This window comes from Passer montanus, unplaced genomic scaffold (assembly GCF_014805655.1).
Source record: "Passer montanus isolate IOZ18808 unplaced genomic scaffold, ASM1480565v1 scaffold60, whole genome shotgun sequence".
NCBI lineage: Eukaryota > Metazoa > Chordata > Aves > Passeriformes > Passeridae > Passer > Passer montanus.
Window position 1 is genome coordinate 3,228,320 of NW_024371038.1, and position 21,830 is coordinate 3,250,149.

The 21,830-nt window shown below is 38.3% G+C and overlaps 2 protein-coding genes across 5 annotated transcripts in view; one reads left to right on the forward strand and one right to left on the reverse strand.

Moving 5' to 3' along the window:
- HFM1 (helicase for meiosis 1) overlaps positions 1-1,024 on the reverse strand; it is a 54,333-nt gene extending 53,309 nt beyond the window's left edge. Inside the window, exon 1 of the mRNA XM_039727201.1 lies at positions 894-1,024. The gene's annotated coding sequence lies outside the window, so the exon portion shown is untranslated. The remainder of the gene's footprint in view (positions 1-893) is intronic.
- On the forward strand, positions 114-16,331 carry CDC7 (cell division cycle 7). Of its 4 annotated transcripts, none has more exons than XM_039727196.1 (12): positions 114-280; positions 915-1,066; positions 3,068-3,154; positions 4,850-4,985; positions 5,631-5,724; positions 5,837-5,979; positions 7,637-7,880; positions 8,428-8,523; positions 9,517-9,695; positions 11,118-11,200; positions 14,036-14,185; positions 15,138-16,331. In XM_039727196.1, exons 2-12 carry the CDS (start codon positions 973-975, stop codon positions 15,512-15,514), a joined length of 1,683 nt encoding a protein of 560 aa, XP_039583130.1. In that variant the 5' UTR covers positions 114-280; positions 915-972; the 3' UTR covers positions 15,515-16,331. The 4 variants fall into 4 exon arrangements, with proteins under 4 accessions (XP_039583130.1, XP_039583134.1, XP_039583132.1 ...); XM_039727198.1 differs by lacking the exon at positions 114-280 and adding an exon at positions 533-551; XM_039727200.1 differs by lacking the exon at positions 114-280 and having other exon boundaries at positions 461-1,066; positions 7,637-7,724.
- The last annotated feature ends 5,499 nt before the right edge of the window (positions 16,332-21,830 follow it).

Below are 21,830 nucleotides of genomic sequence, written 5' to 3' on the forward strand. Positions count from 1 at the left end.
TCCCTGCCGAGCCGAGCCGAGCCGAGCCGAGCCGAGCCGAACCGAGCCCAGCCGAGCCGCTCCTCTGGGGGCCCCGCTCCGCGCCCCCTCCGCCCTCAGTGCCCGCCATCCCCGCGGGGGCGGCTCCCCCGGCCGGCCGGAGCGGAGCCGGCGGGCCCGTCCGCACGCCGTGAGCCCCGGGCCGGTGGGGAAGCCGCGGCGTGCGCTGGGCCCGGGCCTCGCCGGCAGGGCTGTCCCGTGAGGGCCGGGAGCAGCGGAATGGAAGCAGTTTTGAGTGACTGTAAGAACTGATGCTTCCCGGCTGCTTATCACTGGTTGTTCTGCCCTGGCAGTCCCTGCCACTCTTTACCTCCTAAAAAGGGATTATCGGGGTTTTTTGATTGCACAGTACTAATGGACTTTACTAGTTCACAGTTCTATGTAGTGTTTCTAAGATTTGGGAAGAAGCATTTCAAAATAAGCATGTTCTATTTTTCTTGTGGTGGGAGGGCAATGAATAATTATGTGTTTTGCTGAATTTATCTAGGAGGGAGAGATCTCATATGGAGAAGGTATTTTTTTCTCTTATAATTTCTTTCAGTCTTTCTGGCTTTCTATAGCTTTTGCAGTGTGCAGTGCTGCTGTTTCTGTCTGTGTGCATTCCTTGCCTTTCGAAGCAAACTTTAGGGAAAAGACAATGCTTTAATGTGAATGAGGAAAAATGAGAGATGAAAGTCAGTTGCATTTAAGCTTATCCTGCAGTCTTCCTTCCCTTCCCTCCCTCTATCCTCGTTGTTTTTCTGGTTTGCTGTGTCACTGGGATGGTGGGTGGCACTTTGTTTTAGGTAGTACAGAGGAACTCCCCAGACTCCCTAAATCTCATCTCAGGAACTGAGTGCAGGGAAGTGTCTTACCAGATGTGCTTGCTCCCCCAGGTGTCCAGAAGTGACCCTCGAAGTCTTGGATTTGTTTTTATTTGAGGCTGGTTTTGTGATGGAGACAGTGTTGAAGTCTCCCTGTGATGAACAGCACCCTCAGCAGGCTGAAGCCTTCCACGGGAATCCTGAGCAGAACAGCAAGCTTTCAGGTATGTGCTGGAACAGGGATTGTCAACATTACATTTAGTTGCTGACATGCTGCTTCACCACGTAGGGAAATTTCAGTATCGATTATAAGCCTGTCTGTATATGATCCTGTTGTATAAAGAATTAACAAAATGAAAACATTTGAGGTTGCTTTTGATTTTGAGGTTATTCCTGCTGTTTGTGTGCTACAAAACTTCAGCAACAGCAGTTTTGCTAAACCTACTATTTATATATTACAGAACGTATAAGAGTATACCAGAATGAAAAAAAGCCAGCCCTTGAGAATAAAACTGACCAGACAAGTGCACAAACCCAGTATTTTGCCCAGATTGATGCTGAATAGTGTTTGTATTGCTTTGTAAATATGAGAAGAAATCACTCTAAAATCTGCTCACAGAACATGCTGGCTAATGTTATTAGGATTATTGCCCTGATGGCACAATGAGTGCATGTTCTCTGCACCCAGCTGAGGATTCAGGCCCCAGAACAGACCAGGTGATGTTATACTCCTGTCTTGCAACAGGACAGTCACTGACTTTTTGCAGCACTTTTCTCTTTCACACAAACTGGTTCCATTGAGCTCCTAAATGCTGTCAGTGCCTTGGGTGGCACTGCAGCCTCTGCCACCCTGCTTGAAGGGTCTGACAGCTTTAACTCTCTCCAGGGAGGAATCTGAATTCAGTGTTGGGCAAAATGGATTACCTGGCAGATTCTACAGCAGTTGTTGAGTTAGTTCTCCATGGCTGTTAGTATATACCTTAGGATTTTTTAATTCCTGAAATATTTCCCAAAATGTCTTACAATAATTTGAAGAAGCAGAGAGAACAACTTAAAGGAAAAACAATTCATGTAAATATGTAAATAGTTAAGTGAGGAAGCAGGTTTCAGTTCTCAGAAGCATTTTTAGTATGTTAGTTTTTATAAAATCTTGAAATAAAAAAAAATAAATTGGAAGTTAAATATTACTTGAATTACTAGCTGATTTATTGAGCTTTTAGCAGGAAGAAAGTGTTCTTTAGACAGTTCTTGTTGTTGTTTAAAGTAAGCTACATAGAAGGCTAGGGATGCATGCTAATCCATGCTTTGATTCTAGCATATCTGTGATTAAAAAAAAAATCTTATTGCTTATGACTTACTGCCCTGGTGAAACATGATCCATTTTTACATATAGAATACATTACATTTATCTGTTTATGCTGAATTTAATTTGTTATTTATTTTTAGGATGAAAAATGTATACACATTTGATTGACTTTTCACAAATACTAGTTTGTGCTTAGTTCTCTATACTGAAATATTCTTTACCCCTGCTTCACAGAAATTAGTCACAGCCTCTACACAACTGATAGCTTCAAATGAAATTAATTCTTATGTGATGTATAGAAAAGGCTTGAACAACAAGGATTTGTAAACTGAATGGAAAACTACATGATTTTTTTGAAATCATACAGTGCAGCATCCTTGTCGTGCCATCTAGTGATTGCAGCATGAAGTGCAGCAGCTGAAATGCAGAGCAAACAGGGGCTTTGCTGCCAATTATTTTAACAGTGGGAAGGATTGCATTACCAATGTTAAAAATATCTAGAAAATACTGCTTTTTCTGCATTTGTGATTTGCGTCTGATGATTTGCATTTGTACTTACAGAAACAACTGTTACAGTTTTGCCTTTTGTCAAATTGCTGTTGCAAATTCCATGGAAACATTTAGTGATGAGCTGTAGGTGTCCTACAAACCAGGCAGCTTTTGCCCTCTCAGGATATGCTATCTGTGAGATAAGTAAAAAAAATTGTTTAAATGCTGAAGCTTGGAAAGGAGTGTGGTGAAGAACAACAATATCCACATGCTAACGTCAACAGGATAGGATACCTTTGTCCTGTTTTTTATTCTGTGTATGTGAATCTACAGTCCTATGAAGTGAAGTATAATTTGTGATCTCCAAAATAGATGAGATATTGAATCAAGTAATAAAATTCCTAACTTATTTTCCCCATTCTTCCCACAGCAGGAGTAAAAAAAGATATTGAAAAACTTTATGAAGCAGTGCCACAGCTTGTAAATGTATTCAAAATAAAGGAAAAAATCGGGGAAGGTAAATGTTTCATTTTATTATGCTTAGAGTTAAGATTGCTTTTGGCATTTCTAGCTTAAAAAGTGTACATAAGAGACCCCAATATACGCAATTTAAGCCAAATGCCTTTTTTTACTTACTGTATGGTCTCTGTAGGAATTATAATATGTTTCTGAGCATATAGGTATATTAATTAGGAACACTTTCAAGATATTTTCATGGAAATCTGGTATATGAAAGCCTTTTAAAAAAACAGCATTCCAATTTTGGCAATTAAAAATTTCTGATGTTGATTCAAGTAAATAGTCTTAAAAATCCATTCATTTTCTCCCTTACATGAGGAATCTATGTATGTGTAGCTGTGTTTTGACACACTTAATTGGTGTTCCTTAAGTTAGCTTTGTTTCTACTAAAATCTCTTGGGCAGAAGTGGATAAGGAAACTGAAAGGTTAGAGCTGCTTTACTTAAAAAATGAGCAACTTTTTTATTTTTGAAGACATACAGTATCAAATTTTAGAGTGCTTCTGTTCACCTTGTCTTTAACAAGACAGTATTGCAAATACCTTAAATTAGTGTCAGCCATGACTGTAAATAGATTCAGGTACTTCTGAGTATGGAATTTCAGCACTTTTTGAGATGCCTAAGAGTTTTTGTTTCAAAAACCATCAAACTACTTAAAAACCTCCAGCTCCATTACCCACAGGAATAAAATTTAAAAAAAAATCCTTTTACCTATCATAAAAAAGATAGTGTAGTTAAACAAAATTTCTGGTTAAAAATAATACTCTGATTTTACTCTTGGGAGCAAACACTTTCACTTTAGTAGTTCTCACCACCGAATATAATGTCTTAAGTCAAATTTGGTAACCCTTGTTGCTGCAGTCAATTCTGTTGAAGGTATGGGTCTCCAGGTTGTTTGGGATTTTTTTTTATGCCTGTGTGAAGTAGTTAGGTTTTGCTGGCATTATGATGTATGTTTACACTCATACTGTTGAACCAGCACAATGCAAACACATTAAAATGTACTTAAAATGTAATCAAAAGTAATTTCTATTCTTTATTCATATGGAAGAACACTTCAATTTGTATGTTCAGATATCTCAGATCATTGGCACAAATTAACCTCCTAAGATGCTTATTAGGATATCCCTAAAATTAAATGGCTGTGTAAGATGTCATACAGGCTGAATACTCCCTTTCTCAAGCAAGTGTATCACATTGGATGTGGTAAAATGCTCTGGGCAAATAAACAGTGCAGTTACACATCATGTGGGAAGCCTTACTTTATAGATAAGCTACAGAATTAAGGAAAATGTAGCAATTTCAGAAGTGCTTTGAATAGCACTGGCAGTGCTTTTCAGATTAGCATTATACAGTCCTCTTACATTGTAGGGAGAGGAGTTAGATGTCAGATGAAAGTAAGCTACCTAAACAAGAAAGCAAATCAAAGATAGGAAATTTACATTCAAAGAGCACTGTGTCCCAGGCAAGTTAGACAGTGTTATATTTGCATTTTTACTGACATAAAAAACTTGTATACAAGATCAGTATATTCAGTAGTAGAAAAAAGGAACTGGATTTTTCTTTTCTAGACTCTGCTTTTGATGTAGTATCAAGTGTACTGCCAGATTGTGAACAGTTAGATCACTTCTGTAAAAATCTGCATTGACCTAATTAAAAATGTTGAAGACAATGTTTTTCTCCTTTGTTTACAGGTACTTTTAGTTCTGTTTACTTGGCCACAGCACAGTTACAAACAGGATATGAGGAGAAAATGGCCCTGAAGCACTTGATTCCAACCAGCCACCCTCTGCGAATAGCTGCTGAACTTCAGTGCCTCACAGTGGCAGGGTACATAAACAAAAAAAATTACGATTTTCAGAAGTGCTAAATGTTGTCTCACTGTTTTGTATTTACTTAAGTTTTGTCACTTCTCTTGATTTGTTTTTAACCACACATATATATATTCTTTTCTTGAGAGCAGATAACAAAAGGAGTGTCTTACCTGTCATAGATGCCCTTTGCTGCTAGTCTCAGTTTGGAGGGGTGCACTATTTACCAGCTGAGAAATTCCCTTATATATCTTTGTGGTAACAAAGTTCCAGTTCTGAAATGCTTGGAAAAAAGAATCACTTCATTAGAAATAGGGTTTTAGGAATGGATACTTGTAGGTGGAGTGTTCTGAATAGCACTTTCTTAAAGTAGTAGGATCATGAAAGTTATAGGGCCTATATTAATTACAGTGTTAACTACAAACCACAGCCCCACAGCTAATCTGTAGTTCTATTCCAAACTGCAGAATGGAGCATAAAATGGAGGTCAAATGGAACACAGCTTCGCAGCAAGAGCACAAGTGCTGATTGTTGATAAGACTGCTGTCAAAATATAAATTAGGTTTATAAAAGAAAGCCTGACTGAAGTTTGTATTTTGAAGAAATAAAGGAAAATAAACATCCATTTTCTGGTCTTTGTTCACTAATACTACTTTTCTTCTAGGGGACAAGATAATGTTATGGGAGTTAAATACTGCTTTAGGAAAAACGATCACGTTGTTATTGTTATGCCATATCTGGAGCATGAGTCCTTCTTGGTGAGTCTCAGACTTTTGATATGTAGTAAAACATTTAATTAAAAGCAGATGGATAATTATTCTATAATTATTCTATGATTCTATAAATTACAGTACCCAAATACTCTTTCAGGACATTTTGAATTCCCTTTCCTTTGAAGAAGTGAGGGAGTACATGTTCAATCTGTTTAAAGCGTTGAGGCGCATTCATCACTTCGGTATTGTTCACCGCGACGTCAAGCCCAGCAACTTCCTCTACAACAGGCAGCTAAAAAAGTGAGTCTGGCCATACTGTGATCTCATCTGGGGATGTGTGCCTTGGCAGAACAGAGTCAATTAGGCTTTTAGGCTTCTTTCCTTCCAGCTGCATAACATGTGCTTAAATCATAAAGCTAAAAATGTGGGGTTTTATTTGTAAAATTTTTCTTTCACTGTTAAGGGACTTAAGAAGGGAAGGATTGTTTTTTACTTAATGTATTATCTGCTTGATAGAGTGACAAAGACCTGATAAAATGAAGATTTTACTACTGATTAAAAGTACTACATTTTCAAATACGAATGAGAAAAATAAATATGGAGGTTTTTTTAATAAATTTAATTGTAACTTGTGGTGCATAGAATGATCCTTGTACATTTTTAATAGTGGATAGAGTAAAACTGATACAGGTAAGATAGCTGGCTTTGGGCTGTTTTCACTTTACACTGAATTAATGTTTATAACTAGTAGAGTTGGCTCTTTTGCCTGCAAGTTACAAAATTTAAAGATTGTAAAAAGTGAGGTATTGCTTTGTGAAGAGCTGAAATGGACAGAATGCTTCAGTGCTAGCAGTCCTACACCTGTATTTGTTAGCATTGTGCTTGTAAAGGTGAGACACTGAGGTGTTGGAGTGTGTCCAAAACAAAGCACTGCAGCAGGATGCACAACTCCATGTAAAAAGTGATGATAGGAAACGGCCTCAAGTTGCACCAGGGAAGGTTTAGATTAAATATTATTAGAAAAAAGTTTATCAAGCATTGGAATGGGCTTCCCAGGGAAGTGGTTGAGTCACCATCCCTGGAGGAGTTTAAAAGACCTGTAGATCCAGCACTTAGGGACACGGTTTTGTGGGACTTGGCAGAGCGGGGTTAACAATTGGACTTGATTTTAAAGGTCTTTTCCAGCCTAAATGTTTCTGTGATTCTATGCAGTGACAGTTTGTAGGGGAGATCTGATTGCATTTTGCCAAACTTCAAGATTAAAAGTTTGAGAAATACTGTTTTGGGTTTTATTTTTTAATCTGTCAAAATGAATACGTACTGTCATTTTGCTCTTCCTGCATTTTTTGAGCCTTAATCTCTACTTGCATTTAGAGTGTGGAGTTGAGTTTGAGACCCAGGGACAGATGGATTGTCTCTGTGCTGGTTGTAGCAAAAAATAATTCTCTTAGAGACAGATCTGAAGTGTGAACTAATGTAGCCTTACCTGTTTGAAGACTAAAGTAAATTCCAGTAGTATTTGCCAGAATTCTGTCAAAACTTTAAGCGCCATTGGTCTGGTCTGTCTTCACTGCTACCTTTGTCCTCTGCCCGTGGGAATCCTGCAAGAGTAGAGTCACTTGTACTTGACTTCTGACTGAAAATTCAGGGCTGTAGGATTAGAAGAACTTCAGAAAGAAATTGCTGGAAATATTTTTTAAAATACCTTTGGAGAAAGGAGGCACTTGATAAGATTTTGGGACAAGAAACAATGAACAATGGTGTAGGGTGAAAACATTGAGGAGATAGGTAAGATGGGTCAGTAGGAGGAGAAGGAAGAAAATGGGACTGTGATGCTGGCAACAGTACAGATAAGCAACATTGAATGAAATGTAAAGAAAGATAAGTAAGTAATGAATAGTAAATTGAATGAATTATAGATGCTCTGTGACTCCTGATTCTGAATTTGTCTTTTCAGGTATGCCTTGGTAGATTTTGGCTTGGCACAAGGAACCCCTGATACGAAAATTGAGCTTCTTAAAACTGCCCACTCTGAAGACCAGCAGGGAAGTTGCTTGCAAACTAACCCCATTGTAACCTTGGGAAATGGGGTTTCTGTCACAGCACCTAAACAGATAGCTCAACAGTCAGCCTCAAAAGCAGCTGACAGAAGGTCCAGCTCACTTTCAAAAGTACAGATGAAACAAGGAAGAGGAGGAAAGGTTCTCAGTCTCTTTCATTAATGCTGTTGTATATATTTAATGTGTTCCTTCATCCAACAGGGGGAGATGCAGTACTTGCACAGAAGCTGAGCCTGCACGCAGCACAGTGTTCATATCTAAGGAGCTGCTTCTACACAGCTATTGGCTTCATCATTATCTGTTAGCTGTAATACAGTGCTGAAGGCTGTATAAAACCCTAACATAAGTTACTATATAGACAGCCTTAAATCCTTTTTTAGAGACACGGATGGGGAAACACCTCCCCAAGCCAATAATCATTCACCTGTGTTTAGTTACTGGTTGCATAACAAGTGCAGTACAGACTACACTTGGATCGTCTTGGGGCACTTCAGAGGTGTGATTGGTTTTGTAAACATGTTTGCTGTTCTGTCTAGACCATGTTTCTTCATCCACAGTAACCTGATGCCTGAAAATTACTTACATGTGGCTGTTGTTGTTTTATGGCACTCGACACTTCGTTCTGAACTGCCAGTACCCAGATCCCTGTTAAAGAGGATCCTTATTGTCCTTTTTGCTGGTCTTGTAGGAGGACTCTGTGCACCATTCTGTCCAGCGCTCTGTCTTCGGAGAGAGGAATTTCAATGTCTACATCTCTACATACCAGGAGAACTCAAGCACAAAAGTAAGAAGTATTGACTCATCAGTAGCATCAACCTGCTGCATATTTGAAAAAGTATAGAACTGGTTGTTCTCTAAGACTGAGCACTGCTCCAGAATGCTGTGGAACTACAAGGTTTTGAGCAGACTATTAAGTGTGTCTTTCCTGAAAGGCTCAAAGAATTTTTCATTTCTGTTTCAGTCCCTTTTGAAGTTCCTAAACAAGGAGTTCTGTAGCTGTCTCCCTAGCTGATTTTGTTTGGATGCTAAGTTAATCTTTTTTCCTATACATCTATTTGTGCAGCTAATCATAGAATCACAAAATAAAATGAGTTGGAAGGGACCCATGAGGATCATCAAGTCCGACTCCTGGCCCTGCACAGGACACCCCAAGAGTCACACCCTGTGCCTGAGAGCATTGTGCAAAGGCTTCTTGAGCTCTGTCAGGCTGCTGCTGTGACCACTGCCCTGGGGAGCTGTTCCTGTGCTAAGCCACTCCCTACTTACCTCATGACATTTAAAAAAAAATATTTTGCAGTTGAAGCTGAGGATAAAACTTGTAACTATTTTTTCTGTAATTAGTATTTAATATGACATGGGGGAAACCCTAACTAATTAGAAGGTTTGGTTTATGGTATTTTATTGTAGAACTAGAGTTAGTGTCAGTGTGTTGCTGTGTCATTTCATATTCTTTTTTTTCTTATTCTCATGTTGAGCCAAAAATCTTGAAACACTGTACTAACTTGAAAAATACTTGTCTTGTAGCTTCAGAATATCTAATATATATTGGTTTTTAGTAAACACTGAAAATGTATTCCGAAGGGGAGGAAGTCAGTCTATCTAGAAAGTTCCAGTGTCTGTTTTATAGTAGTTTTGATACTGTTAAAAAGGTTTGCTCTCTGTTCTAAAATTCTTGTTCATCAGCATCTGTTAAGTTGGTATTTTAGGAACCGTCCTTTCTATATGTAAAGGGAAACGTCTGAAATATGTCACCTTCTCTAAAATATCTCCATTGCAGCTCATAAAACAATCAAAGATGATAGATGTTTCATCTAGGAAGTTAGTAACAAAGAAGAAGATTATTTCTACCAAAACTGTGAACAATGGGGCAGCCAGGAAAGCTGCCAGTGGCTCCCCTTTAAACCTGCTCTGTGACTGTTATGCAACGGACAGAGTTTGCAGTGTTTGCCTTTCAAGGTAATTTGCTTTGATAATGTTGTAAAATTGTCTACTTTCTGTCAAGCAAAGTCAGAAACTTAGATTTACTATACTGCTGATTTAGTAAGTGAAAGATAGTATTTGATCTCTGCAGCCCTTAAAACACTGAGTATGCTCTTTTTAAACAAAAATAGTTCCTGGAATTCATGGATTAGTTAATTGCTATCTACAGCTAGAAAGATTCACTGGTAATTATTTTCTTGTTGTGTTTATTTATTCACCTACATCTGTTGTAGAAAATCCCTTGAGTTAATTACAACACTTAGAAAAGTGTTCTTTTCTGTCATTGTAAGTGAAAGATAGTATTTGATCTCTGCAGCCCTTAAAACACTGAGTATGCTCTTTTTAAACAAAAATAGTTCCTGGAATTCATGGATTAGTTAATTGCTATCTACAGCTAGAAAGATTCACTGGTAATTATTTTCTTGTTGTGTTTATTTATTCACCTACATCTGTTGTAGAAAATCCCTTGAGTTAATTACAACACTTAGAAAAATGTAGTAGTTATCTAATAGGCCTAAATTATAGCAACAGTCGGGATTCCGGAAATCATGAAATGTAGAATAAAAAGGAAGCATGACTGTTTTGCATTTGTTCATCCAAAAAACTAATAGAATCCCAGAATGGTTTGGGTTGGAAGGAACCTTAAAGGTCATCTTTTTCCAAACCCCCTGTCTTGGGCAGAAGCAACTCCCACTGGATCAGGCTGCTCCAAACCACATCCTCCCTGGCCCTGAGCACTGCCAGGGATGGGCATCCACAGCATCTCTGGGCAACCTGTGCCAGTGCCTCATGCTGCAGAATCTCAGTAGCTGAGTTAAACTCCATCCCTCTGCAGGTAGTTTTGGTTATGATCTACTATTGCCTTTTATGCACACATTATCTTTTAAATAATGTGTGCATTAATGATAACCTCAAACCTTTTAGTTAATCCAACAAAAAGTAGATTCTTGGTAACACTGAGAACAACCCTTGGGTTGCTCTGCACTAACACAAAGCATCCACACTCAAGAATCTCATATACTTTTTGCCTTGGGTTAATTAGCCTTAATTTCAAGTTTCCCATGAAGATAAGCCTTTAACAAAAATGACACTTTTCTTAGATGAAACTAAGAAAAGGTCATTGTGAATTAAATATGCAATATGTATTTTTCTGGTATTATCTTATGCTAGATAAGATAATTAAAATATAATATAATAGATCATAAGGCTATTATGTGTGTATCTTAGGATTTCATGCTAGATAAGATGCTTGAAACCTTTGTAAAACTTGAATAAAGCAGGGTTAGGTTATTTACACATCTTACACAAGTATATTCTAAAAATAATAGTAAGTATTATTAGATTTAGAACTTACTTATCAACTTTTACATTCTAAATATATTTGTCTCTTATTACAAGGCGTCAGCAAGTGGCTCCCAGGGCAGGAACACCTGGATTCAGAGCACCAGAAGTATTAACAAAGTGCCCCACTCAGACCACAGGTACTGCCCAACAGACCCAAGCAAATGGCTTTTTTCACCTTTTCATCCTTCTCATTTATGCATATTTTGTTATCTTTTTATGGGAGGATTTTTTAACTTGTGAAATTCATCTGTTATCCCTTCTAATGCTTTTCAAGTATTTCCTGATTTTAATGAAAAGTTTATTATTCAGAGGAAGAACAATTCAGGAATGTTTTTCCTGTGTTTGAAACCTGCATGTGTATTTATTAATTTGAGAGGTAGTGCCATGTGCAGGAGTTGAATACAATATATTGTAAAAGAAAGAAGAATTTTTTTATGAACTTTGTTGGATTATTTGTTCAAGAAAATCTTGAATAAATCTTGGGGAGAGGGAACATTGTTTAGCCTTTTCTAGGCAAGTTGTAACATATGCTACCATAACAGGTGTAATTAATGGTGTAATTGCAAGTGTGTTGTAGAAAGCATTATTTAATGAATTTTTATCGTGTTTTTACTTTTTGCTAGTGGTTTAAGAAGCTGCTGTGTAAATGCTGTAATTTTTTTAAACTAAAGTTTTAATTTCCCTGAGTTAAAATTTATTTAATAAGATTCAGTGGTTTGGGTAAATACTGGGGCAGGGCAGAGGGATGGTTAATGCATTACCTGGTGCAAGCAGGGTGGGAGAGGTTGTGCCTACCTGCAGGATGGAGAGCCAGTAGAAGCAAAGTTACCCATTAAATATTTCGTGTATGGCCTGGAGTTCTGACTTAGAAAAAAATACCAATGTCCTCAAAAACTTTTATTTATTTTTTTCTGAATAACTTTTGAGAAAGTTGTCAATTTTCAGTAAAGTATGTACATACACTCAGAAAAGAATTAACAACATATTTGATCAGCTTAGGCCTAGATAGCTCACTGCTGTTGGAAACAACATCTGTGCTGTGGGTGTGGCTGGGATTTCAAAGGTATGGCAGCTTGTTTGGAGTTCTTGTGCCCCTGCTGTAACAGCCAGCTTTATGGGCTAGCAGTCATCCAGAAATCTAGGACAAGCTGAGACAATCTCTGAATCTGTCTAGACAGAGTTGAGGCAGAAAGAAGACATACCTAGGAAATCTTGGACACAGGCTGGTGTTAAGAACGCTTTCAGATGGTTCTCCAGGGTAATGAGATTACAGAAAGTAGGGGTAAATCCAGACACCCTTGGGTGTGGCACAGACATCCCTGGACTGAGTCAGTGGTGCTGAGCTCCTGCAGTATGTCAACAAAGGCCTTAATTAGAACTGGGTACACTAATACTAATTTTTATGACATCATGTTTTATTTGAACTAGCATGTAGTACTGTCCACTGTCATCTGCTGGAGTCACCCCCTTTACTCCTGCCAGTCTTACTCCTGGCTTTGGCCTCTGTGCTGACACCAAGTTACTGGCTGAATCCAGCTAACTCTACCCAGAGCTACTACAGTACATCTGACCCAGGCTGGGAGTACAACCCAAACTCCCACGCTGAGGCTACACAGGCCCAGTGACACTTTCCCTTGGTTTGTCCCTTGCTCCCCTTTCCTCACTAGCTGGATAACACACTACACAATAGCATAGGGAGGAATCATGATTTTGATGTCATTCCACAAGATCTTGCACTCTGCTGATGATCACAGCTCTACCACAATTGTGGGGCCAGGATTTACTGCCCACTCAGATGGATAAAGCCTTATAATTACAGCAAGAGTTACATAATTAAACCTTCTCAAAAGTCTTGACCTTGATTACTCCAGCTTACCCAACCACATCCTCAGGGGGATGCATGGCCCCTCAAACAGATAGTATTACTGTATCACTGTTGGAAAGATGATACTAAAACCTTTTTACAGGAACTGTGCAGAAGGCTGAAAACCTTTCCACTGTAAATTGTGCCAAATGATTAACTTGGATTTTTATTTTTTTAATAAAAGGCATAAAAATCTGGTTTTGCAACTAAAGTCAATGTAATACTTTTTTTTTCAAATCAAAGTCCTGTGCTGAGTGTTTCTAATTAAAACATTCAAATTAATTACTACCTATTTTGCTACTTACTTTTTTCAATAGGACTAGGATGAACATGCCTCTGTTTCCCAACTGTTAATTTTCTGTTTGGAGTTTGAGATCCTTCAAAGTCTCTCCTTCACTTTCCTTGCCATCTCTTAAAATGTGCACCTTAGTGAGCCAAAAAAATTATGGCAGACAGGTATTCTTGTAACTTCCAGCACTGAAGTTTCCATCAGGCTTTGGCCTCTCTCCCCAAAGTACTCTCTGTACTCTTCATAACACAATGAAAGTGATGAATAACTTTGAACTATTATGGTTTTTAAACTGCCGATCTTGTCAAGTGAGTTCATATTAGAGAAGAACAAAGTTCATAATAAGATCAATTTCTTAGTACTGCCTACTGTGCCAGCCTCAATTCCCAAAAAATTATTTCACAAACATTTGTGAGTTGTTTTTTATTTATGACCCTTATAATAATATGACCCTTATAATACTTCATATGAAGTAAAGTTAAATACATATCAAACCAGCCATTTCATTTGCCCTCTCTCATCTTCCCAGGTAAAACAACTTCAAACATTGTTTTGGTTCATTTTAAGTTCAGCAAGTTAATGGAATTACTCATACGAAAAAAAACTCCCTCTGCATCAAAGTAGGAAATTAGTCTTCAATCTAATTACAGAAATTTCCACTCTTATCTGATATATTATCTCTGTGACCAAAGTAAAGAAGTACTTTAGAACATAACTTTTGCTGATAGAAAGTTTTCAGATCATAATTTATTTTTAAAGTTGAGATTTTGTTTGTGATGAAATTGAGTTAGTTGTTAATAAATTTGCTTTCCTTTGCAGCAATAGACATGTGGTCTGCAGGAATCATATTCCTCTCTCTACTCAGTGGACGGTATCCTTTTTTCAAAGCAAGTGATGATTTAACTGCTTTGGCACAAATCATGACAGTTCGTGGATCCAGAGAAACTATTCAGGCTGCTAGAACTTTTGGTATGCAAACCTTTATTATGGGGGAAGGGGGAAAATATTACTTAATGCTGTGATTTACAATCAATTTTTATGTAAATAAATATATTTTTAGGTTTGAGAGTAATTTTGGAAGTAAATCACGTTTTTTGAAGTGTATATTGACAGACTTTAAAGACAGTTTTGTATTTTTCTGTCTTTTACAATGTGTGCATGGGGTACTTTATGCCATAGTTTTCTCAACCTGTCTACTGCCTTTCACTAAGTCAGGGCTACTTGAGGTGAAGTATGCCAACGAAATGTTTCCTACTGGCATTTGGTTAGAATTCTTGAGACAGTGTTTCTATTTCTACAAAATTCACCTGGAGGCTTAAGTCAATGTGACTTAAAATTTAGATGATGTAAACCTTGCTTTTCCCCCTACCCCTTCCCCCAAAAGGCCTAGTAAAACAAACAAGCTAAAAACCCAGTACCCAACAGCTGGCCTGTTTAAAATACACACAATCACCACAAAACAAAAATATCCAAATAACCATTCCCCTAATTGCTTGCAGGCTAAATGCTGCAGCGCTTACTAGCTGGATGTGTAACTGCCAGCATCAATTTTCATTCTCCAGACAGAGGTGTAAAAATCAGGGTATTTAATTGTCTTCAGTTCTGTTAAAATGACAGTGAAATGCAAAAGGTTGTGTACAAGGTGGCTGACAGCCTGTCACTACCTAACTTCACATAACCCAAAGCTCTTTGTTCTGAGCAGAACTGAGATGATGACCCCTTCTGACTCTCAGGGGCTGCTTCTGTCACAGCAGGGCTGGTGTGGAGGTGTGGGCAGCTGGATTTGGTTCTTTCATAGATTTAGGATGATTTTCTTTCATGCCAGTTATACTTTGAGACATGAAGTTTCTCTGAAATAAAAGTTACAGTTGCATAGAAAGTATAATAAAATGTGGCTTCCTGTACAACTTCTTTTCCCCAGGAAAATCAGTTGTGTGCACCCAAGTTGTCCCAACTCAAAACCTACGAACCCTCTGTGAAAAACTGAGAGGAACAAATAGCAGCTGTAAGAGATCTCAGGGGGAAGGGCCCAGCAGGTCTGAAAACAACACAGCTTTGTCAGTTGCAGCAAACAAATCCTGTGCTCCTGAGACACTTGGAAAACAAATTCAACACTTACAGAGTTTTCAGGAAGGCGATGGTGCTTTGGAAACAAAGACAACTGACATGAAAGGATGGGATCAGGTTCCTGATGAAGCGTATGATCTACTTGATAAGCTACTAGACTTAAACCCTGCAACAAGAATAACTGCAAAAGAGGCTTTACTGCATCCTTTTTTTAAAGACATAAGGCTCTGAGAAGATAACTTACTTTGTTGTTCCTTTCATATGTTTTGTGTGGAAATGAAATACTGAGGCAGTTTTACCTTGTTGCCCTCAGCATTTACACTCATTGAAATAATGTCACACTGTGCTCTGAACTACTGAAATTTTGTCTTGTACAGTTAGACTGTAAATGTCAGTTTAAGGAATACTTGCAGATGCAAAAGTTACATAAACATCACTAACATGGTCTTATCCTAAGACACTTCTGAGAGGTTATTGCTGTGCATACCCGTTCTCTAAGAAAGTTAACTTTGATCAAAAACAACAAAGAAAAAAAGAGTTTCATAAGCTCTATGCTTAATTCTCGAGATATTCCCTTAAAATTTACAAGTTTGCCTTAAGGTAAGACTGAAATAAGAAAGTGTTTGAGACTTTTTTCTGTACTTGCATATCTCTGCTTTGTTCCTGTTTGGTACATGGGGGACTGAAAATGGAACAAAGAGTATTCATTTTGTTCAGACTAGTTTCAGAGAACAGTATTTTCAGAGAACAGTATTACTTTGGGAGTGTTGCTAGAGGAAAGGCCAGGTGCTGGAGATTATATCATCAAAAGAAAAGCATAAGTTTTAAAAGTACATTTTTATCCCTGTCTGGTCTTTGCTACTTAGGAAATAGTAATAAATGCCGTTACTCATTTTGCATGTTTCCTCAGTGCCATGGGTAACTGTCAATGTTCCACAGCTGCTGCCTTCAAGGATGTGACTGCCAGGCATAGGTTTGATTTCTGTTATGGAAACTGATTTTTAAAAAATACCTGTTCAATAAATGATTTGGTTTTATAACTTCAAAAGATTGTCTAGAGATGCTTCTGTAAAAGTCAGGTAAGGTTTTCCCATGGGATGTTTCTGTTCAGGGAGTCTTCCACATTGGTTTCCTGCATAAATTCCTCAGTGACAGAAGACACTTTGGATAGCTCTAGTGTGTATGGCTCTTATAGTGGAACTATATTAACTATCAAGGAACTCTTACCACAGAGTTAGCTAGCTATTGTCTGGTCCTAAGGAGGAAAATCCAATTCCTGCAATGTGCAAAGTAAGCTACATCATGTTCAACAGAAGTTTCTTTAAACTCCTTCATGATTCTGGAGACTGAAACATAATACAGAGATGCTGATGAAGTTGCTGTAAGAGGTTTCTTTTGATAACTCTTGTAAAAGCCTTCTCATATGGGCTGATGGTTATGATAGTGCAAAGATCCTAACCAGGACTGGGGCTGAAGAGACAAGATTTCAATATTTTAGAAATCTTGAATACATAGAAAATAATGGTAATGTTGCTCTGTTTCTGGCATCAGCTGTTAGGGGAAAAATATTTGCAGATGTCAGAATATTGATTGCAGAAAATCTTGAAACCCTCAAGACCCTGGGGCCCAGGTCTTGTAATTTTTGCTGTTTATATAATTTCAACACAGCACGTCACTGAGAAATTATTTATCTAAAGGAACTGTGGCCAAATTTGGCAAGCAATGCTGTCTGCCAGTGTCTGCAGATGTATTGTTTCCTCCTACATTCACTCATGCTGTCTATGCTCTTATGAGAGCACCAGCTGACAACAAGCGAAAATATGTCAGCTATCTCTTGTGAGCTTTCTTAAGCAACTGCAGCTCTTCAGCTTCCCTGCTAACTGCCTTCAGCAGCTCCTTCCATCAGACCCACAACAATTAACCTCTGCATTCATTTAAAAGCCAGAAAAGAAAAATCATTGCTAATGGTGTTCTTACCAAAACACTAAGGGTAAATGAAATTTGTAAGGAACAGTTCTAAGCTCCGTATATTCCATAACAAGCTGGAAAAACACAGTGGTATTCCTTTTTCCAGTCAGCTATTTAAAATGTGGAGAATTCTTTTTTCAAGTGGAAGGATGAAGTAAAAAGAAAAGTGTGTTTGAACTAGCATATGCTAAGGAAGTGCTTTTTGCCACACTCTACAGAAGAAGAAAGCCAGAAGGCAAAATGTTACATGCAATGGGCTCTTATAGGGACCAAAAAAAAAAAAAAGCCAAACACCAACATGAAGGAAAAGAGCAAGAAAACACTAGGGCTGAGCAGTGGTTGCTTCTCTCTGCTGTGTTTCTAAGAATCTCTAAAAAACATAGGTTAGAGCCAAGTACTAAGATTCCTTTAAAGTTTAAATACATTATTTGAGATTGTTCAGTTTATAAATATCTTGTACCATGAAAGCTGCAATGAGAAAAAATTCTGCACAGAAATTACATTGCTTCAGCAAATGTTCAGTGGTTGTGAGGCCACAGCTTGGTTGGTGTTAAGTTCTGGACACCATCTAAGACAGGGTTAGTAACAAACTGGACAGAAACCAAAAACAGCAGCAAAAAGCTGCATGGGCTTTGAGAGAGATTAATTGGAACTGATACCTAGAATTCTGAGAACAGAATGCTGGGAGCAAATCTAAATACATCTGTGTATTTAGCACAGGGAAGACTAGCTTATTCTCAGTACTAAGCCAGACTAGGTGAGGAAACTGACATGTTTATTATGTTCATCCTAGTTGAAAAGGGTAACAAATGCATATTTATATTTATTTTCCTAGCACTTTTCTGGTCATTACATTCTACTAGTGAGTAAAATACAAAGAAAAAAAATCTTTAGAGCTTGCCTTATATTTGTTGGTTATGAAGAGGAATGTTCTGAATGAGGTGATATAAATAAAGTGCATTTAGCAGGGGACACCTGAATTTTTTTCTACCTCATGAAGGTAGACCACACAAGGCAGCTGAAGTAAAAGGAAAGAAAACCCAACAACCCAGTTTCCTCTTGTTTGCTTAATTTTACACCACATTTAAAAGACAGCTTGGCTGTGTACAGAAAATTGCTAACCATTCAAATCACTTAATAGAACAACAGCATTTAAAAGGAAATTAGTACTTTAGAGCTTTATGAATTCCTAATCTATAATGAAACTATGCAGCTCAAGTGGTAGGCTTACAGCAAGCACAGCTCTCTTGAGACATCACTGAAGCAATGCTCTTCCTGCAGCACAATTGTAAATGCTTTTTTGGTTGGGTGTTTCTAATGTTTATTTTTTTTAGAGCACATAGTAAATTATTCTACTAATGTAGCCACAGCATGTTCACTTCAGAATTCTCTTGTAGCTTATCCCGAAAGCAGAACATGTCCCAGGTCAGTGGCAGTACATATGTGGTTCATACCCCTCTGTGCTGCTGCGTTCCTGGCTGGCCAGTTCAAGGGGTAGTAAATATTTAAATTGGCAGCCTGCACACAGTGGGTGGAAACTGGATAATCCCTTTGATCATACACTTACAAAGGCCAGCATATAGAGTTTTGTTACCCTGGTAACAAAAAAATTCTGGTACTGCTGAGCTGAGGGTCCAGTAAATTGGATATTTTACATCAGCCTAACCTAGATAACCAAGGGTTTTTAAACATGCCTCTTGTACGCTCAATTCTGCCTCTCCATGACTCAACCCTTTTTACATTCATGTCCACTGACTGCTAGAATTATCCCTATACAATGGTTTATTGTATCATGTTTAAAACTAACCACTATATGCATTCCTGAGTATCCCCAGAGTATTATTTATTCCATTTATGGAAAGACTCACATCTTCCTGTGGGGCTATGGCAGGGAAGAGAGTGGTTTTGTTACATGTTATTTGGTTTCTTGCATCAAGTTCTTCCATAGTTTTCAGAAGAGTCACATTTTAATCTAAGACCTAATTAAACTTCTGCTTCAAAAATTCTAGTGCTAGAAGTGTTTTGTGTAAGGTATTAATTTGATCCATGTTTTTTATATGGCATAAACAAACTAATTGTAACAAAATGCATAATTAGTTTTACTTCTTGATGTGATGAAGTGGGGATATAGCCCAACAACTAACATTTAAAAAAAAATCAGGATCTTGGGAGGAAAGATTAAATGATTGATATCATAAATGCCACAGGTCATGTGTAGCAGCAGGCAGCTCATTGATAAAACCTCTCTTGTACTTCCCATTCCTGTTTTTTCTCACCATCTCCCCCAAAAATCCGCTCAGATGCACTCTGTGTTGCTATAAGGTGTCTGTCTTTAATCATTCTTTTGCTGCTGTGTTACTGTGTGTTATGTGAAAAGTATCAATTATTTCCAAGTGTCCTGGGAGTCCTCTTGAGTCCTGCTCCTGTTCTGTCTGTTTACTTGTTTCAAAGAGCTCCGTTTCCTTATCACCCCCCCACTTGAACTTGGTGGTGGAGGTAAGAAATTCTAGAGTTCTCTGTAGCATTTAAGTTTTCTGGTCTGTAGTCTTATCAGATCTGGGAATGCCAATTTCAAAGAGAACTGCTGAAGTTTCTACTATGTGAGTATACACTGGTCAGGAGGGAAAAACTGAGGGGAGACTGAGTAGTGTGTGTCTCAAGAGGACACAAAATGCTACAGCCAGCTTTTTTCCTTGTTCTATAAACAACTCAACACCATCTTCCTTCACCAGAAGGATATTCAGCTATAAAATGTTTTCATACTTTCTTTCAAAACTCCAAGAAGTGACTCCACCTTCTGATGGCCAGCCCACTTGCATGGGCTGTATTAGCTACTTGTGGGGCTCCTTCCACATCCCAGAAGAGAGGGGATGTGGAACATGGCTCACTTACTGCAGCAGGGAAGACACACAGCATCACAGAATATCCTGAGCTGCAAGGAACCTACCAGGATCATCAACTCCAACTCCTGACCTTCCCAAGACTCACACCACGGGCCTGAGAGTGTTGTCCAAATGCTTCCTGAACTCAGACATACTGAGGACCTTTTTGTTCTTTTAGTGCATTTAATGGATTAAACTGTGGTATTTACTATGGACAATTCACCAGGACACAGAGCTGTCCTGCACACAGCTCACAGCCAAGCAGTTATTGCCTGCTGGGATCCTTCATAATCTGGCATATGTTTTCCATTGCAGATCTGCTTACAACTAGTTCTGGAACTCTGTAACTTGAGTCACATTCATTGCAGTTGCTTAATGAAAAAACAGTGCGCAGTTTGAATTTATAGGTATTTACTCCAGCTGTCTTTGTAAAACTGACAGTATTCTGAAATATTCACTTTCAGGCAGCCCTTGCTGGGAGGGGAGGAAAGTCTGTGTTAATTACCTCCTGTTAGCTCAGCTTTTTGTTCACTCAAAATCAATGCTTTTATTCATTTGCTGCATTATGGCTTACATGTGCTAAGTCCTTTATCACAGCAGCAAAAAGAGGACTGTAAAATCTGTGGTAAATTACTTTGGACAAGGATACAAATATACTGGACCAACAGTGCTCCAGAATTGCATTCCCTGGCCTTATTTCAGGGTTTAAAATGGAGACTTAATGTTGGGCTTTTCCTTGAAACATTTCCATGGAGATTCATCACCTACAACTTTCATAGAGTGCATAAAACTGATTAATCAAGGCCTCCTATTTGTAGCCATTTAGGAACCTAATGAATGTGATAGGACATTACTGAGCCACTTCAGCTGGTGGCTGCTGAACTACCAAGCTCCTGCTGTCACACTGCCCTTAGGAACACACACTGATCCCTGGAGACCAGAACATAATCTAGACATGCATCACCCTGCCCATGGCCTCCCAGTAAAATGTGGTAAAATATTAAAATTACCAGCCCAGTTGTTTTTCATGTCGTGACAGACCATAATCACAGTTTGTGAGATGGTGTTTAGTTCTACCAGGTACTAACTATTCAAAAAAGCCATATCATCCTGCTTACAACACACTGGTTTTAACCCTGTAACATTTGTATATCAGAGTATGAAATGCTGAGACAAGCCACACATTTAAATTCTAACTACAAGATCTATATGTCAGCTCCAAGTGCCTCAGTACATGCTAAGATTTGGCATGCAAACCTGAAAATTAGATTTACTACAGAATTTTCAAATATTAACGTCACTCATCCTCTATCACTAGCATCAGCCTGAGTGAAATGCTAATTTGAAATGTTCAAAGAAGTCTCAAAATATCCAGGGGAGAAATACATTGCTGCGATTCAGCCAAATGCATGTAGTCTGGATGAATCCCAGCAGGTCTATTTTCTATCTTCCAGTGCAAAAAGCTCCTTGTGAATTTACTGGGAGTTATGAGGCAAGCTTCTGTAAAAACTAGGACTACATTCAATAAGAGATCAAAAGTAAGACTCAGGTAGCACATTACACCTGCCTCTGCTAGTTTCAGTGTTTGTGGCAGGAGAAACCAATGGTCCCAAAAGCACTGCAGCTGGCACAGCTAAAAAAGCATCACCTATGACTGAGCAAGGGAGCTGTGGATGCAGGAGGAGCTCTGCTCACAG

Bases quoted from the DNA above. Each gene is read 5' to 3' on its own strand.
- CDC7 (XM_039727196.1), top strand. From the start codon at position 973: ATGGAGACAGTGTTGAAGTCTCCCTGTGATGAACAGCACCCTCAGCAG. The intron at 9,696-11,117 runs GTAATTTGCTTT...TCTTATTACAAG, and splicing joins TGCAGTGTTTGCCTTTCAAG to GCGTCAGCAAGTGGCTCCCA. The intron at 11,201-14,035 runs GTACTGCCCAAC...TTTCCTTTGCAG, and splicing joins GTGCCCCACTCAGACCACAG to CAATAGACATGTGGTCTGCA.